The 18,403-nt window shown below is 58.6% G+C and overlaps 2 protein-coding genes across 4 annotated transcripts; both read right to left on the reverse strand.

Moving 5' to 3' along the window:
- Window positions 1-2,259: 2,259 nt before the first annotated feature.
- On the reverse strand, window positions 2,260-5,254 carry LOC119251596 (histone H2B type 2-K1). Its single transcript, XM_037518852.1, is given in 4 exon segments — window positions 2,260-2,522; window positions 4,363-4,428; window positions 4,430-4,562; window positions 5,175-5,254. Coding segments are annotated over 4 exon segments (516 nt in total). The 3' UTR covers window positions 2,260-2,285.
- Window positions 5,255-6,570: 1,316 nt separating this feature from the next.
- Window positions 6,571-18,068, reverse strand: ABCF2 (ATP binding cassette subfamily F member 2). Of its 3 annotated transcripts, none has more exons than XM_037515891.2 (15): window positions 17,998-18,068; window positions 17,122-17,323; window positions 14,400-14,612; window positions 13,798-13,980; window positions 13,546-13,717; window positions 12,372-12,467; window positions 11,538-11,640; window positions 10,342-10,437; window positions 10,063-10,182; window positions 9,888-9,977; window positions 9,475-9,585; window positions 8,815-8,877; window positions 8,525-8,653; window positions 7,709-7,912; window positions 6,571-7,201 (listed from the first exon to the last, which is right to left on the reverse strand). In XM_037515891.2, the coding sequence occupies exons 2-15, from the start codon at window positions 17,279-17,281 to the stop codon at window positions 7,064-7,066; spliced, it is 1,878 nt and encodes a 625-aa protein (XP_037371788.1). In that variant the 5' UTR covers window positions 17,282-17,323; window positions 17,998-18,068; the 3' UTR covers window positions 6,571-7,063. The 3 variants fall into 3 exon arrangements, with proteins under 3 accessions (XP_037371788.1, XP_054548746.1, XP_037371798.1); XM_054692771.1 differs by lacking the exon at window positions 17,998-18,068 and adding an exon at window positions 17,957-17,981; XM_037515901.2 differs by lacking the exon at window positions 17,998-18,068 and adding an exon at window positions 17,467-17,542.
- Window positions 18,069-18,403: the final 335 nt, after the last annotated feature.

Genomic DNA, 18,403 nt, shown 5'->3' on the forward strand with positions numbered 1-18,403 from the left:
CTTGTCTTGTGGGTGTCAGGTGGAAAGGGTCTCTGTGCGAAGGCCCCCGCCAGCTGTGGGGTCTGGCTGGGGGTCTGGCTGCACGCCTCAGCGGGGGAGTCCTGTTTCCCTCCCTGCAGGACCAGCCTCGCCCTCCTCTCAGAGCTGACTGTCTTGGAGGTGACAGCCAGGCCAGGGGAAAAGGGCATGGGTTGGGTCAGAAGGCTCAGCCAGGAGCTCTGGAGTCACAACTTGAGGTGAAAAGGGCACCTGACTCCCTGGGTTTGGCTGGTGGGCACGTCATCTTGTGTGGAGAGCGTGAGGAGTCACAGCAAAGGGCTGCAGGTAGGGCCCGTGGTGCTGGGCTCTTCCCGAGTCCGCAGCAGTTACCCCAGCCCTGCTCGGGCTCAGGGCCTTTCTTCAGAGACACAGCCGCAGCCTGGCTCCAGTCAGCCTGGTGGCCGATCTGGCTCAGCGCTAAGTGGGGACTTCCGAGGCGCGGGGTGGGCAGCGTTACAGCAGCTGAAGGATGCGCGCGGCCTAGGTGCCCCCTGACTGGGGCTTGGGTGAAGAAGGCACAGCACATGCTCAACGCCATGTGGTTCAACTCGAAGACGAAAATGTGCCATTTGCAGCAAAAGGGAAGCCCCTCGAGGCAATTGTGCAAAGTTAGCAGAAAGATAAAGACAAATGTTGGGTGATCTCACATAGGTGAGCTATATAAGGAAACCAAGTGATGAACTGATGAAGCAAAAATAAAAATAAACGAGTGGACATTGATGGCTGAGGTTATGGGGGAAGCGGGGTGGGGAGAGGTGGAGGGGGCGGAAGGAGCGGAGCGTGCTGGGCGCTTTTGTCTTTCTTAAAGAAAAAGGCAGCTCTCCTCCCCCTACAAGCACAGGGCAAAGGAAAGGGGGGAAAGGGGCACAAAGCGAGCCAGAGAGGCCAAGTGCAGCCGACAGCTCCGCAGTGGAGGGAGGCGGGGCTGGAGTCAGCTTTCTAACCACGTCCGACTCGTGCCGTGGCCGGTCACACCGCGAGTGTAACTCAAGGTCCGAAATAAAGCAGGAGCCACTGGGCCTCCCTGGTGGCTCAAGGGGCTAAACACAGCACTGTGAAGCTGCCCGCAGCCCCTGCAGCCCGAGTTCTATCCCCGGCCAGGGAGCGACCCACATGACACAGCAGACCTCTCCTGTCTCCCCGCTGCTCCCCTCAGCAGTGCATTTCAGGAGATCCACCCGTTCTGCTCCCCACTCTGTCTCTGGGGAATCCTCTCCCCTCTTGCACCTCTGGCCTGTACCCCAGTTCTTGTAGCATAAATAAGTAAATCTTTTAAAAATAAATAAAGCAGAAGCCAGGGAAGAGTTGGGCTCAGCGCACAGGTCCTGCACCCGCCCCTTCCCAGCTGGGGCTGAACGTAGATAGTTCTCACCTGGCACCTCCAGGTTGGGCCTGACGGGAGATACACCCGAGCCACGTCTCTAGGCTGCATCCAGGAGCAGCTGGGACGGCACTGTACAGCTTTTCAGTATGTGGAGTCAAAGGGGAGCAGCTGTGTCTCTCCAGAGGGGACAGAAGATATGGGAGCTGGTGCTAGTTGCCCCTCATCCCCAAACACACACACATACACCCCTTCCAGAGCTTGAAAGAGGACAGATGGATTGTCTGCCCACTGACAGGGCAGAGGCTGAAGGAGAGAAAAGCAAATTGTGGTCAAATGTGGAGTGGCAAGTCGAGGTGAAGGGCATTGTATTCCTTGCAACTTTTCTGGGGCTTGGAGATCTTTCAAAATAAAGCCAGGGAGACAAATTAGGCGTCTCAAAAATATGCCCACCGATTTGTTCTGAAACGAAGGGGGAGAAAACCCGAGGGGAAACAACATCTCCCAGACCCCCGCAGGCCTGGGCCTGCTGTGTTTGGACTTGGTGGCCGGATGGGTGTAGCCCACAACACAGGGCAACAGGGGACAAATGGGCTCGTCTGTGGGCAGTGGCAGCAAAAAGCCAGGGCAGAAGAGTCACCCACGTGAGGATGTCCAGCCCGGGGGGACAGCAGGCGGCAGATCCGGGGTTCTCACCCACACCCTGAGTCCCACTCTGGCTCTCTACCTGTTTGAACACTTATCACAGCACTGTCACATCGCTCGTGGGACACTGGACAGCAGCGTGTAAAGTGTGCAACAGCGCCACGTTCCGCTTTGGCTGCCCCCAGACGTGACCCCAGACTGCACTGCGCCTACACGCTCCCTTTTCTCAAATGGACGCAGCGCACAGGAGCAGTTCACCGTTTATTCATGTCTGCCGGGCTCACTGGGAGCTGGTGTACTTGGTGAGGGCCTTGGTGCCCTCGGACATGGCGTGCTTGGCCAGCTCCCCAGGCAGCAGCAGGCGCACGGCTGTCTGGACTTCGCGGGATGTCAGGGTGGTTCGGCCCGAGTACTGGGCCAGCCGGGCCGCCTCGGCTGCCAGCTGCTCAAACACGTCGTTCACAAATGAGTTCATGATGCTCATGGCCTTGGAAGAGATGCCGATGTCGGGGTGCACCTGGAGAAAGGCAGCGGGGCTGGGTTAATTAGAGGCACTGCCACTTCCAGGCAGGACCCCTGGGCTGCCCCAGCCTCTCCCCAGAGGTCAGGAAACATGAAAATAGGGACTGGGTTTTACCTCCTTACTACTCTATGTGTCTAAGTTAGAAAGAGGTTCCTTCAACCTCAGAGGTAACACCCTCGGCTCCTGCATGGGCACCTGTGACAGCGCGTCAGCAGCCTGGCATCCTGCTTGTTTGCCTCGTGTTCTGTAGCATGGAGCGTCGTAACTGCTGTCACCGTGCCCTCTGCATGGGCACCGGGGGCGGCTTTACGCCGTTGAATTGTGCAATAGTAAATAAACATTTTGAACACTTATCCGAGCGCGTGGGAGCAGCGGTGAGAGCGGGGTCTCCTGTAACGACCTCCTTCTGCTCCCCTGCCCTTGGCAGCCAGCGCCATGGGCATAATGAAGGTCATTTCTAGGGGTCATGCCCCCGGAGGTGGGACTGCCGGCTGCTCGAAGGCTTTGCATGCTTAACTCAGGAGACGGTTACCAAGTTCCCCTCTAGAAAGCACCTGGTATGGCGCAAGTCACCGCAGGGGCTGGAAGGAGGCGTGGTTATCCCGGCCTCCGTTTCCTCCAGTCACTCGCGCTTTTGAAGGAGGTGACCTCCAGTAAAGCAGAGCCAGAGCAAGAGCAGTGGACCCGAGCGCCTCTTGGCAGCAGGGTGGGGCCCTCATTCCTCAGCTGGAAGTGGAGTCCAAGCTACAGCTGACGCTCCCTCCCCACAGCCACACACTCCTCTCTGCCTCTGCTCTGCTGAAGGCAGGAGATCTGAATGGGCTGGGCAGCCTCAGCCCCTTCTCTTGCCATCACATCCTGCTCTCTGCGAGGTGCCAGGGCGCGGGTCAGCCCTCAGCCGCTCTCCCCCAAGTCCCTTCCTGGTCTAGTCCTCCCTCATGTTTGAGTCAAATTTGGTCAAGTGCCAGCCTGCGATCCCCTCCCAGCCTGCCTTTGGGACACTGACTCTGGCCTCTGCCGCTGCCCTTACCACCAGACCCCTCAAACGGCCCTCGTCCCCAACCTGCTGATGGGGTTCAGACTGGAGGTAGGCACCACCCCGGGGACCTAAGCTCAGGTGGGCAGGGCACTTGGGCAGGTAGGGGGCCCAGGGCAGGGGGGCAGCTACCAGCCTGCTCCTCCCCGCTGGGCTGCGCAGGGCAGAGGCTTAGAGGCCAGGTTGCCTCAGGTCATCCGGACTCTGGGGCCTCCAAACATTTGTCAGCATCCTGAGTCCCAGGAGCAGGAGCTTCTCACAGGTGCTCCACGAGGCCCTCAACAGGAAGGGCCTGGGGGGCCCCACCCTCTGCTGCCGCCGGGTCATGTGACTCAGTAACCGAGGAGGCTTTAGAGTTCTGGGGGTTTCTCTTCCAGAAGGTAGGCCAACCCCTGAGCCCCTCCCAGGCGAATGTGTGCATCCAGGAGAGCTTCCCAGGGATTCCCTTCCACACAGCTCTCCTGTCTGTGCTCTGCTGTCTATGGTGCTGGCCCTGCCCGTTTGTGCCGTGTCTTCAGCGCCCTATCCCCTTCCGCCAAGTTCAGTCCTTTCTTGGTCCCTCTGTCCTTGGATGGGTCGCCTCACTCCATGTCCTCTGTCCCTGCCAACTTCTGGGTGGTGGTGGGGCAGGCCTGAAACGTCTTCTGCACACACGAGATCCTCTGAGATCTAGTGTGACCCCCCAAGGGTGCCAGGGCATACCTGAGGTCACTCCTCAGGGCCTGGACGAAGCCAGCACCTGCCCTTTCTGGCTCCCTGGCCAAGCCGTCCACACGCCCACGGGGCGCTCGCGCTCACCTGCTTGAGCACCTTGTAGATGCACATGCAGTACGTCTCCTTGTGCCGGCTGCGCTGCTTGGGCTTCCTGTCCCCGGCCCTGTGGCCCCGCCGGCCCCCGGGATGCGCCGGTCCACGCGCCGCGCTCATCCTCCGCTTCTCCACAGCTGCCGCGGCTCCTGGGGGCCACTTTTATGAAGTCAGCTGCCCGCCAGGTGGGGCTGGGGGTGAGCACCCGGGTGAGGCGGCGAGGGGCGGGGCTCGGCCGACCCCTTGCAGAACATGCTCCAGTCAGCCCTCCCCCCGGCCCGCGGGCTGACACCCTGGCAAGCGCGCACACACCAGCCAGCACGCCCCGCGGCCGCTGGGCACCCCCTGGGCTCACCCGGCTCGGTGATAGGGGGTCAGAAGGGACACGGGGCAGCCCCAGGCAGCGGCCCTACACCGCAGCGGGGCCGGCGGCTTCACATGCCGTCCTCGGGCGAGCCAGAGGGCCGACGTGGGGGCTGAGGGCAGCGCAGGACGAGAGATTCAGGGAGGGCAGCAGGAGCCAGGGGCGCCTTCGTGGGATGAGCGGGGTCAAAGCTGGTCTTGGTGACATTAAAATGGGGAGAAAGGGGGGAAGCGGTTGGGGGGTGGGCGGGGGAGGGAGGAGAGGTGTGTGGAAGCAGCGCGCGCGAGGACGGCGGGCCTGGACTGAGGTGGCGCCGAGCTGTGCGGGCCGGTGGGGCAGCCACGCGGAGCCCTGGTCCCGGATGCTCTCCGGGCAGTGGATCCTCTCCGGGGCCGTGGCGCTGGCTGCCAAGGGCCGGGGAGCAGAAGGAGGTGGTCACAGGAGACCCGGCTCTCGCGGCTGCTCCCACGCGCAGGGCGTGCCTCGGGCTCCGAGCGCCGGGCAGCCGGGCAGCCGCATCGGGCGGAGGGCGGTGGCCGAACCAGCCTCACCTGGCGGCCGCGCAAACAGGCGGAGCAGCGGACCCCCCAGCCTCCTCCCACTCAGTTCCCAGCATCGGCCCCACCTGGCGTGGCGCGGGCTCAGAGGACCCGGAGGTTCATTTTAACTCTCCAACACTGATCATTTGCGAGACGAGGAGAAACACATGTATTTTTGGGGCTCCTTAAAGCATTCTGAACGCCGTTGAGATTAGTGTTTGGACAAGCTGACTGGCCCGCTCCCCCCCCTGCCGGTTCTAAGCCCTCCATCTCTCAGTACCTGAGGCCCACCCTGCTGCAGACCCCGGCACACCGGGGCACACCTGGCCTGCCCTCTGCTGTACTGCCCGCCCCGCCCCCTGCCCTGTGGACCCGGTCTCTGTACAGCCACTCGGCAGACTGGCCGAGACCATTTGCTCCGGCCCCACCTCAGGCACAGAGCAGCAGGGGTCCAAGATGAGGGCAACGGGCTGCGCTCGGGGTCTCAGGTCCCTGCTCCGTGTGCCGTGCCCGTGCCCTCCGCCCGGGCGTCCCGCACGCCAGTCACCGGAGAGCACCAGCCCGCCTCTCCGCACAACCACTCCCGAGAAACTGCCCCGACTCCTAATCCTCAGTCACGATTTGGCTTCTGCTTCTGTCCCCTGCAGGATTTGCCGTTCCTTGGCGGCTCGGGGGCCTGGGGCTATCCCCCCAGGAGGGCTGCCGACGCTGCACAGGTGGAGCAGGTCCCACGGGGAGGGCGGCCCCTGGGTGCTGCATCTAGACGCACCTGAAGCCACCCTCTGGGCTGGGGGATGGCTTAGACTCAGTGCTAATGAAAACCACACTGTGAACAGGTGAAATACTGACTCCCTGCACCCCACCAGGACCGCGGCCTGCAGCTCCTGACCACTCCCGCCTCTCCCGTCCCTCCACCCGGAGCCAGTCTGGAGCCTGGGCACCTGCGTTCTAAACAAGCCCCCCACGGTGTGGTGCTGCAGGTGGCAGGAGCCCCTTGGGCCCCCCACATGTGCTCTGGGGGCCGCTGAAGTGCAGGCCAGCCCAGAGGCAGAGCTCCACCGGGAGCCTGGAAGACGTGTCCACTCTTGCTCTCACCCAGACCCACTGGGCCAGACACTGAGGCAAGACCCAGCAACCCATGACAGACCCAGTCCTCGGGGTGACCGATGCGCCTCGGGGTTTGGGAGCCACACGTGTGAGAAAGGCGTGATCTCACAGAAGGGCGAGGAGGTGCTTGTCCACCCTCCACCCCCGCCCCAGCTCTGGCCAAGGGGAGTGAGGCGGCATTACTGGGAGGGGAGAGGCTGGAGAAGAAGTGGGGACCATGGCTTCTCTCTTTATTGGGCGCTGTGTAGACGTCGCGCAGGTCTAAAAGTTACACTGTTAAATAATTATTTAAAAATCGACCAGGACTCAGGCCCTGGTCCGGAGCTCCAAACCAGAAGCAGAGGAGTGGGGGCAGCGGGCTGGGGGTGCTCCTCCAACATCACCAACACCCAGAAAAATGAGGATCCTATGCGCCTTTGCAGGTCAAACCCAGGGCTCGGCGAGCAAACCCTCGGGTGCCTCTGGCCACAGTACAACAGGGTCAGGCAACCAGCAAGGGCCGGCAGTGACAGCCGGCCGCGTCCAGACGCGGACCAGAGTAACTGGAAGGAAGGAGACGGACAGGTGCTGTCCAGCTGGAGAGAGGTCAGAGTGCAGCTAAGGCAGGTGGGGGCGGGAGGGGCTGGGGAGCGGTAGTGCAGCAATGCAGGAGTGTGGCCCTGGGGCCGGCCCGGCCAGGGGCTCACACGTTGTGGGTCCTCCTGGCGAGCTGAGGCTCCTCGCCCACCAGCTTGGACTTGAGGTGCTCCTTGTAGGCCAGGATGTCTCCAGGCCACTTGGTGATTGTCTGCTTCTCACAGACCCAGATTTCCTGCGCCACCTAGAAAGCAAATGTTGACGTGACCATGCTGACCAGCACCCCAGCCAGAAGGCTGCTCTCAGGGGACTCCCCAACATATCCAGCTCAGACTTCCCTACACGGGGACTGTAACGGGCAGGCAGGGAGCCTTCCGAGGCTGCAGAGTCAACCTGACTCCCGGCTCTCCAGAAGGCCTGGGTGTGTCCAGAGGTTGCACCCTCGGCCACCTCTGCAAGGCTTCAGAGGGACAAGAGCACTTTTCCACCAGAGACTGCTTAGCCCTCTGTCTAACCCAAATGCTCCCCAGAATAAAGCCATCTTGGGCTGAAGCGCCCTGTTGTCTACCCAGCTCCCCACCAACTTCAGCCACAGCACTAAATAGGGCACATCCCCAAATAACCACTGAAGCAGTGAAGAGCACTTTGTCCCCATCTGCACCCTCAGCCCCTTCTCTAAATCCCACGTGCCATGACCCCAGCCCACCTGCTGCGAGCCCGCTGCTCTGCCTCCACCCAGTCAGAGCCTCACCTGCTGAATGAGCCGGAAGTCATGGCTGACCAGCATCATGCCACCCTCAAACTCATTGATGGCATCAGCCAGGGCGTCGATGGTCTCGATGTCCAAGTGATTGGTGGGTTCGTCCAGGAAGAGCATGTGAGGGTTCTGCCAGGCCAACCAGGCCAGGCACACTCGGCATTTCTGGCCATCAGACAGGTTCCGGATTGGGCTCACCTGAGTGGAACCGGGACATTTTGTAACGTGCTGTCACCTTCACCACGACTCACCTCTCCCTTTTCCCCTGGAGCCTCCATTAGCCTTACCCCGATCTTACAAACAGCGGGGCTCAGAAAGACCCGAGATCACAGCAAGATGGGAGAGCAGCCAACAGTCTCCCCAGGCCTGGAAGGGGCACACCCGGAAGCCCGCAGCCCTTGTCACTATCACGTGACAGCGCACATGTGCGCACACACACTCTCTCGCGCTGCGCGCTCACGCTCTCTCTCTCTCTTTCTCTCTCTCTCAGCACAAAGGTCGTAACGACCTGCATCCATCCAGGGGACCCTGGTCCAGATCTGAATCTAGGAGCTTGTTTTCTAGGTCTCAAGTTCCCTCACTCTCAGGCACTACGGCTCACCTGCTGGCGGGGGCAAGGGCACGCCCACGTGGGCCTGCTCTCCCTGCCCTGCCCTCAAGAGACTGAGGTGCGCTGCCACGTAATCAGCCAGGGCGAAGGCAGGGAGCAGGCTTCTCAGGAGCTGGCATCAAAGGGAGGGGACTTCGGTGATAGCTTCCGAACCTGGGTGGCCAGGACCGTGTCCCCTGACCCACAGCCTCCACACTGACCTGCTGTTTTCCAGTGAGGCCGTATCGGCCGATGATCTTCCTCATCTCCTCCTTCTCCTTGATCTCTGGGTAGCACTTCATCATGTACTCCAGGGGCGAGAGGTCCAGGTCCAGTTGCTCTTGTAGGTGCTACAGGATAAACAGGGTGTTGACTGGGGTCCTGCTTCACGAGGCCCGCTGGGTCCCCCTGCCAATGACTGTCCACCTCTACCCCAGGCACCGTGCAGATTCCCAGGAGGAGCAAGAAGGAGAGGCCCTTCCCAGCCCCGGCACCAGCCCCAGGCCTGCACCTGATGGTAACGTCCTATCTTGACGTGCGAGTGCTTTCGGATCATCCCGTCTGTGGGGAGCAGCTGGAAGCGAAGAGTGGAAGCAGAGGGGGAAGCAGACACAGAGGAAGCCCGGTCAGCGGCAGACACAGGCAGCGCGGGGAAACGTGTTCACGGGGAGCCAGATCCACAGCTTCCAACAGACTACACCTCTACCTCTCGGACTGCCACTCTGGCCAGTCTACTCAGGAATACTGCCCCAGATGGCAGACGGCCGGGAGGCAGAGAAAGCCCACGCAGTCTACTCGGTAGCTACTAAGTGTCTACTACAAGATGCACCACAGGGGCAACCAGGTGGAGGCAGGAACAACACATTGTCTAAAATACAGTGGGGGGGAGGGCAGGTGCTCCTGTATTCTAAATGCTGTGACTGAACACGCTGAAGCACACAGTACAGCGTGTCTGTCTGTCTGTCTGTCTCTCTGACTCCCCTTCTTCCCTCGAGAAAACAGCCCCACCCACTCAGGAGACACGGTTAGTTCCTTTCTTAGCCACCTCAGGTCACCCCAATGCTGCCCAGTGACAACACCCCCACCCCAGAAACTGGATCACTTCAGGTGCTCGGGGCCCCCACGGACCATCCTTTCCCTGCTCTGAGGTGCCCCGCCAACCTGGCCCTACCTCTCCAGTTAGCAGCTTCAGGAGAGTTGACTTCCCAGCTCCGTTGGGTCCCACAAGAGCCACTCGTGTGTCGAGATCGATACCAAATTCGAGATTGTTGTAGATGCAAGGCTGGGGGGAGAGCGAGCGATGGCTGGGGCACCAGTCACCCGGTGGGTCCCTGGGCACCGCTGGAGAGATGGGCGTGAGAGGAAGATGGCGGCTCTCACGGCAGACGCCCGCCCACTGCGTCCACGCGCCAACGCGGGGAGCCCTTCTCCTGCCAAGTAATTGACAAGGGGCCCCTGCGGGTCCCTGGGAGGGAACCCCAACTGCCGTGTGGGGAGATGCGTTCCTCAAACAGGAGACTCTCCCCGCCAGCTGATGCTCACCTTATATGATGCACCCCATCTCCCAAGCGCACAAGCACTCACCCCATCCTGTGTGTACTTGAAGCTGACATTCTGCACCATAATGACAGGAGGAGGGATCTTGCCACATGGTGGGAAATAAAATGACAGCGTCTAGGAAGAGGAGACATTGTTAGTTCTCAGGCTGGTTCCTCCCTCGCCACCTCAGGCCCCCTCACCCCATCCCACCAGACCCCACCTTGTCGCTCACGACCCTCTCTGTCAGTCCTGACGCCATCATTTTCTGGAGTGTCTTCTCCTTGCTCTGGGCTTGTCGGGCCAGCTTGGCACTGCCGTGACCAAACCTGGCAATGTAGTTCTGGAAGAGACCAGGAAAGGGCTGGGGTTGAGACAGGTGCCAAACAACTCACTGAAACATCAGGCAAACCGTGACAATGTCTTCCTGACTTCCGCCAGTACCCCCACACTCACGAAACGCCCTGCTGGAGAGCGTGGCTGCGGCTCCTCCACTGCTCACCTTCATGTGTGCAATCTGGTCTTGCTCCCAGTGAAACCTCTTCATCTGGTTTTCCTCCAGCTCCAACCGGGTCTTCACGTACTGATCATAATTACCCTACAGGGAGACGTGCAGGAGAGGGCAGCGTTAGCCACACTCCTGGGCTCTTGTTTAAGGCTTAGGTGGCATGGACGGCCTCCAGACTGGCCCCAGCTGCATGTAGGCAGTTGAGCATGAGGCTGTGCGTTACAGAAGGCGATCCCAACCTCAGACCTGTGCCCTTTCAGACAGCGTCTCTCCTCTCAGCTGAGCCACCCCAGGGTTCCAGCCCAGACGCTCTGCTGAGCCATGAAGACACCCATGGGACTCGGAATAGCCCTGAGCACACAGGGTGCCTGTGACTACACCCCACCTGTGGAGGCTACAGCTCCGTGCAGACTTCAAGCACTGCTCCCAGGGGAGGAGGCGTTAGGCCTACCCATTAGAGGGCGTGGCAAGCCCTACACACCCAGATTATCTGCAAAGCACCAGGCTCACCTGCACACCCATCAAAAAGGGTGTGACAAGTCACAGGACAGCCAACAGTGAAACGCACCACTGTTGCTAAAAAGAACAAGGCTGTTGCTGAAAAGAACAAGATTTACATACACGCATACAAAAAGCAGCCTGTTATAGTAAAATTTAGATGCAATTTAGAAGCAAACTGGGCCAGTATGAAGTTTCCTATGGCAAACGCTTTCACGGACACGGCAAAGTTGTGGAAAGCTGCGTAAGAAACTCTTCGTGCTCCCACGATGAGCGTGACCATGAACGGAGAGGTCTTCCTTTTCTCATTTGCTGTATTTTTTGCAATACTGAAAGTGCAAAGGCAAGCGGCGAATGGCTGTGGCGACCCCGACTGCCGTCCCTCAGTCAGGGAGGACCGTGCTGCTGTCGTGAGGAAGAGCTGAGCAGCTTCTCAAGACGGCGGAGCGTGATAGAGCTGCCTGGGCACCAGGGAAAGGCAACCCCTTGGCCGTAAGGCCAACATGCATCATGGGCACAGGCTGCCAATCTGAGGCCCAGGGCCTGAAAGCAATTACTTTGGAACTAAAATAAGACTGGCCACAGGATGCCTTGTCCACAGCTTTTTATAGCAAAAGCAGAAAGTCTGCTACATCTTGACTGTTTTAAAGGAGAGCTGCAGTGCCAAGGTCCCCGTGTCAGGCCGCACTCACTGTGTAGTACTTGAGTTTCTTGTTGTGCATGTGAATGATGTTGGTGCAGACGCCGTTCAGAAAGTCCTGGGAATGGGACACGAGGACCAGGATGCGCTTAAAACTGCAAAGGCAAAGAGCCCATGGGGGCATGCTCAGAATGGAGGCCACAGGTGCACCAAGCAGGCCCTGAAGGCCTGACCCTTCCCCCTCCGTGCACCTGAGACCCTTGAGAGCTGCTGGCCAGTCCCAGCTCTCAGCCGCATGTGAGCCACCACACACCCTCCTCTAAAGACACTGGAGGGCACCAGAGGGAGGTGACAGTCTGAGCTTCCTCCATCTTGTTTTAATTTTCAGTGGGATGGAGACGGTCGTGACAGTGTAAAAGCACACCCACAAGCCTATCTAAAACCGTGGGGGGAAAGAGCTGGGACAGACCAGCGAAAACCACTGCCTGTCAGGTCACAGGCAACCCCTGCAAGCCTTTTTTGAAAGTGGCTTGAAACCCCAGGACCATTGCCAGGTTGGCTGATTCCCCTCATCACTGCACCACGGGCTTAGACGGTTCCCCCTCTCCATGATGGACAGAAAAAGTAAAAAACTACTGCCTTTCATAAGATGTTAGACTTTATAAGTGGGAAAATCAAAGACAGCTGAAAGCAAAAATAAAAATGGCTCAGTCATCTAAGACTGAACAAGGAAAAGCGCGGCCCTGAGGGTGTGCACCCGCACACTCTGGCCTCCCCGCTGCACCTTGCTCCCCGCTCTCTTCACTCTGGTCTCTAGACCGTCCACTCCTCTCAGACTCAGCTCAACCCCCTTCAGGCCTGCCACACCCCCAGTCCTGCCCCTTACGTCTTTAGCTCTTCCTCCAGCCACACGCACGCGTCCAGGTCCAGGTGGTTGGTGGGCTCGTCCAGCAGCAGCATGAAGGGACGGATGAAGAGGGCTCTGAGGGCGGGAGGGAGACAGCACCACCTCAGGGTGATGGAGCCATGCACAGGTCCGCCTCACCTGCTGCCTGCACCTCTGCTCAGGCCTGGCTGGAGTCCTGAGGCAGTGCTAGGGGCGACAGCTCAGACGGGAGGGGAGAACTAGGACAGAAGCCCCTGCTTCTACGGGGCAAGAGCGCAGACAACAGGGCAAGGCTAAGAGCAGGGTGGCGCTGTCAGGCGAGGCCGTGACAGTGCTCGCGGGGCTGCCGGAGGTTTACACCGAGCCCACATGGTGGCTATGGACGAGGAATTGGAGGAAACAAACTGCTTGTGCAGAAAGGACTCGTGTTAGAGTATCTGGTGTGCTGCCAGGCTCTGGCAAGGAGCAAAGAATGGTCTTAAGTAAAACCTCAAGACAGAAGAAGCAAGGAGACAGCACTGATTTCTGGGCCTGCAGTCACCGCAGTTGCAGAGCTTTCTAGAAATAAGATTTCTGGGCACTAAACGCCAGTGTTCTGACTGCACAGATCTGAAGGCAAGGCTAAGGAGTCTGCCCTAGGAGCAGCTCAATGGGCAGCGCAACTGTGCCAGCACCTGGAGCCCTGCTCTCAAGTTCAGGCCATGCAGGCGGCCTCACCACCACCTGGCAGAGAGCAGGGGTGGGGCAGACACTCGGGGCTTCTCTAGGGGTAGCTGGGGGGTGACAGTCTGCGGAGGCTCACACTGGGTCCAGTCACAAGAGGAAGGAGGACGGCTACCACGTCTGTCTTGTGTTCTGCCTTTATTAGAAGGACTGAGCCCCAGAGAAGGTGGGCAGGGCGTCAAGAAGGACAGACCTGTGCCGCCACCTCACCTTGGGCTGGTCCCAGGGTTCCCAAACCAGCACTGGAAGCAGCAACAAGGCGCCCATAACCACTTTAGTCAGGCGCTTACTCTTTAGCCCGTACATCACACCCCTGCCACATCATCAATGTCCGGTTCTGTCTGGCACTTGCTGCACAGGGATCCCTGTCCTCAACAGCCATGCCACAGTGGGCAGCCAATCCTGAGAGGACTGGGGTGCCCCCGAGGTGACGGAGGAGGGAAGGACTCACCTGGCCAGGGCAACCCTCATGCGCCAGCCCCCACTGAAGTCCTTGAGCTTCTTGCGCTGCATGGCAGGCGTGAAGCCCAGGCCGTGTAGGATCCGCGAGGCCCGCATCTCCGCCTTGTCGGCATCCAGCTCCTCCAGCCGCTCGTAGAGCTCCATGAGCTTCTCGCATTCGGCTGTGGGCAGTGCAGGGCCTGTGAGACCCTGGGCCTGGCCTGTGAGGAAGCCCACCCCGATGCCCGGGCCTGCAGCCTACCATCCTCATGAGCCAGCCGCTCGGCCTCCTTCTCCAGCATGGCCCGCTCCGTGTCCACCTCCATCACACACTGCAACGGCGTCTTGTCGCTGGGGGGCATCTCCCGTGTCAGGTGGTAGATGTCAATGTGCTCAGGGATGGGCACCTCGCGCTTCCCGACGGCAGACAGCAGCATGGACTTTCCTGAGGCAGGCAGAGGGGGAAGGGGACACTCAGTGCCTTCTGCTGTCGCTCAACAGTCTCCTCTGCTCCAGCCACGCCACAAGCTCACCCTTCTCCTGAGCACCTTCCTTCCTCTCGTCCATTTAAATCCTACTAGCACTCCACTGCACACCACCCGGAACCGTCGGGACACCTGTCCAACTTCCCTTTCATCCACAGCTCTCCTCTGAAAAGCCTGCTTACTCATGATGGCTTCACAGGCCATCCCCCCTGCTCCTGCTGCCTGACCACTCTCGTGGACCTTACCACAGGCCAGTGCCTTTTCCCAGGCACAGCTGGCGGCCCACCACACTGTACACGCCTTACTGGGTCCCCAGTGGCCGCTGAGTGACAGATGAGCCAAGGAGAGCTCCCTCCCACCATGCTGCCAAGGGCCTCACCGATTCCATTTAAGCCAATGAGGCCATAACGACGGCCTGAGTTTAGTTCCAGTTTGGTGTCACTGAGCAGCTCTTGCCCGTGAAAGGTGAGGGAGAGGTTGATAATGTGGGCGTCAGTACTGTTGGGGTGAGAGGCGAGGACACCGGTGACAGCTCGAGCAGCAGCTTTCTTCATCTCAAAGTCCTCCAGCTCCTTGGTCAGCAAATCCACTTCTAGGGACAGAAGAGAAAAGCAGTTGGGAGAAGGCTGTAGGTAGGCTCAGTGCGCGCAGAAGAAGGCTATCTTGGAGGGCCTGGACAGCTGTCTGCGGGCAGGCCGTCTCAGCTCAGGAGCAGCGTGTTAGGGTAGGGCTGAGGGATACTTTTCAAATCCAGCATTTTGTTTTGACTGAAAGAAGGAATTTAAAGCCTGTTTGCTGCGTGATTAAGTGAACAGGTTTCCTGCGGTACAGCTTTGTGCCTGTTCTATGTTCTGGGAAGACAGAGTAGAGAGAAGCTTATGATCTCAAGCAGGAGTTTATAACCACTTGGAAAATGTGAAATTCATCCTTTGCTTGTGGCGGGGGATTACTAAGAGTGGCCTGATTTGGCCAACTGCTTGCTTTTGTAAATCAAGTTTCACTGGCACACTCATCATGCCATCATTTCTGTATTATCTGTTGGTGCTCCCCATTACAAGGGCAGAGCTGAACAGCTGCAGCGAGCCTAGAAGGCCACATTTATGATCTGGAGCTCCATCCCTGGTCTACATCTCCATCTGCTCATGGAGGGTAAGTTCAAAATTAAGGGAAAATCCTTCTCTCTTGACTCTTCCAGTTTGACCTAAGTCATCTCCTGAGCTTAAAATAGACCTCGCTGTCCCCGCCTGCAACATCGGAGGAAACAGGCCCAAAAAAGACAAACGAACAGCATTAAACGACTGGAGAACAAATTCTGGAATAACATTCATCTGCCAGAATACCAGAATCTGCCACAAAAAGTCCCCAAACAGGAGGATCAGCTGAACTCCAGTACCCATCCTGAGTCCCACATTTTAAAGAAGATTGAATTGATGGTCAAAGGTCACTCTCTTTCATATCCATCTAGATCCCTCCACACCTTACTACCTAAGGAAGGCCATGTGGCAATGGCAACCTGAACAGCGCCCTCAAGTGGCAGCGGTCCCAAACTCAGAGAGGCGCGGGGCACAGTCCCGGGGGAGGGGACCGATGACCCACCAATCACGAAAGCAGGAATGACCTGGTCCTTGGCAATAACAAGTACTTTGAAAGGGTTTGAAAGAAAACAAATTTCAGAGCAGCATTTCCCTGAGGAGGGGAGATGAAAAAACCTCAAATATTACTGAAGTAGGGAGGTCCAGCTGGGTTCCCTGGAAAATTCTACTTTCCGAGGGGGGAAGGTCAACAAAAAGTGTGTAATGGGAACAGTGACGATGATCCAAGGATCTGCCTTGCCAATTCCGGAAAGGAACTGCAGAACTCACGATCTCCATCGTTTCAACCACAGTTTCTGAGGCCGCCCAACTGTCTACCTGCAGAGCCCTCACTCACTGGCCCTTTATACTACCATTCTTCATTTCCCACCCTTCCCTACCCGGAATTAGTGCTACTCGGAACAATGCTTCCCCACAAGTGACTTTTCTGTACCATTTTCTCCTAGATTCCTTATTTTAGAGACAAGTCCTACCACTCCTCTCCTCTCAGTCATTTTTAATTCATTGTTTCTGAACTCCTGTTTATTATAGTTTTAGTTCTCCTTTCCTCTTCAAAGATTTACTTAGTATCTGTCTGCAAGGCTGATCATACAAAAAAGATTATATTCAAGGATCAAACAATGTAGATAAAGTAACAGAAAATGTAACATAAAATGGTAACACTGTAAGAAAGCATAGGGGTATAGGGAATGGAAATATTGATGTAAAATGTAACACTGTAAAGCAGTGAATGGAAATATTTGACTAGGAAAGGCTTTGCTAGCTGGAGCTGGGTGGGCCTTTAAGAAATGTCAAATGTAGTTAGCACATAATGTGTGGTATTAAAACTTAAGAGTGTAAAAGCATGGAAATGTGGCTATTCAAAAGACAACGTGGTCTGGATGGATGGAGCAGGTCTATTTAGGGAGTTTTTGGAGGGCAGGGAAGGCTGGGGATAAATTACCCAGGGCCTAGAATAGTGTTTATCATGCTGCCATGTTTCCCCATCTAGACCCTAAGATGAGGAGATGCTGAGGAGGGCTGGCTGCATTAAGAGTGTCTGAGGAGCTAACTGTGTCTAGCTCTTGGGAGCTGTTTAATGAGCATATTAACCAAAATATAAATAACAGAAAGGCACCTCTTCCCCAGGAAAAAACCCATCAAATAATTCGTAAGTTTCTCTCTGGTTGGTACACTCATTACCCAGGGAGGACAAGGATACAAGGTGGCAAAGAGTCTGCACACGCCCCTTGTGCTGATGCTGGAACTAAGAGGCAGGGACCTGGCCTTCTCAGAGTCCAGTCAGCAGAGCGGCAGCGCAGCACAGCTCCCATATGTGTTTGCCCCCGGGCCGTGAGAGCCCTATGTTCAGTTTCCTTGAGCAAGGACAGGAGGGCACAAGTTCCAACTCTACTGGTGTGGTTTATCATGAAAAGTTCCACTGGCCCCAGGGTCAAGTGTCTGTTTCTGGCTGGAGCATCCATCAAGTGGCAGCAACCAATCCGGAGGTCCCCCCTCCCTTCAATTCACCTGTAGTCTCTCTGCCATTGGCTTCCTCATTTTTCTCCTCTGCCACCTGTGGTTCTGTGACAGCATCGCCGTTTTCTTCATGTCCCTTTCTCGGTCGCTGCCGTGCTTTGGCAGCTTCCTTCTTTTTGGCTGCCTTCTTCTTGGCCAGGTCGGAGGGCATGGTGATGAACCACAGGGGTGGGTTACTGTTCCTTCAGGGAGCCTGAAGGGAGGCAAACACCCCAGAATTCTAAACTTCCGGCAGCAGTGCCCGGGATAGGCCCCGTCCAACCCGTCCATCCCTCTCAGGAATTTCCATTCAGGCCCCTGACACCCGGCTCCGCCCCTGCCTAGTCAACTCGCAACTTTGTCCGGGTCTCCAGCCGCCAAGTTTGAGTCCCGGACGCTCTCCTTATAGGAACACCTCTTCCCGGGGCTTTGGCCGCCAATCCCCACGGGCTGCCTCACTCTGGAAACGCTCCTCCTTTCGGGGTCTCCGGCTAAGGACCTGCTTCCGCCCCGGGGCAGAGGTCCCCGTCTCCGGCCACCCCACAACTTGGCGCTCCGCGCTCCAGCCGGCCGCCTCACTTTCCCCACTTTCCCGGGCTTGCTCCTGCCTTCTGCCTCGGGCCTCCTCCAGGTCGCCCCTCCGCACCGCCGGGCCGGCCCGGCTTCTCCCCGGGGCGCACCCGTCTTCCCCCGGGTCACTCTCCTCTGGGTCTCCTCCCTCGCCGCCCCCCCGGGCTCCCCCACCCCGGCGCGTCAGCGTCTCTCCCTGGGCCCTCTCTTGCCCCTCGCAGCCTCCGCCATCCCGACCCCGTCCCTCCTCCTTCGCCTCGCCTTCCCTCCCCCTCACCGGCCGTCTCCCTCCCCCCAGCGCCCCTTCCCCCAACTCACTGGGCCTCGCCGCTCGGCCTCTGTCGCAACAGAGCTGGTCTTGGGGCTCCTCCGCGTGCGGCCGGCTCACCAGCCAATCACGGGCTCGCGCGGCTCTCCGGGCGCCGCCGCGCGGGCTCCTGGGAAGTGTGGTCCTCGAGTAGCGGCAGCAAAGCCGAGGCCGCGCATCGAGAACTACCGCGTATCCCAGGAGCCTCGCGGCTCCGCGCGACGTCATCAGAAGGCGCGCGGCTCGGGCATCCGAGTCCTGGAGCCTTCTCCCCGCAGCCGCCCTGCGGGCCCTGGAAACTGCAAGTCCCAGGCTGCTCCCCGGATAGGCGGGCCGGGGCTCCCGGACTTGATCCCTCCTCGGGAAAATCTGTTGATTCTTGTTCAGGTACCGAGTTTATGGGGCAGCCCCACCGGC

This window comes from Talpa occidentalis, unplaced genomic scaffold (genome assembly GCF_014898055.3).
Source record: "Talpa occidentalis isolate TD23 unplaced genomic scaffold, MPIMG_talOcc4v2.1, whole genome shotgun sequence".
Taxonomy (NCBI): Eukaryota; Metazoa; Chordata; class Mammalia; order Eulipotyphla; family Talpidae; genus Talpa; species Talpa occidentalis.

Bases quoted from the DNA above. Each gene is read 5' to 3' on its own strand.
- ABCF2 (XM_037515891.2), bottom strand. From the start codon at position 17,281: ATGCCCTCCGACCTGGCCAAGAAGAAGGCAGCCAAAAAGAAGGAAGCT. The intron at 11,641-12,371 runs GTAAGGGGCAGG...TTGCCTTTGCAG, and splicing joins CTGGAGGAAGAGCTAAAGAC to TTTTAAGCGCATCCTGGTCC. The intron at 7,913-8,524 runs GTCAGTGTGGAG...GGTTCCACTCAG, and splicing joins GCCTCACTGGAAAACAGCAG to GTGAGCCCAATCCGGAACCT.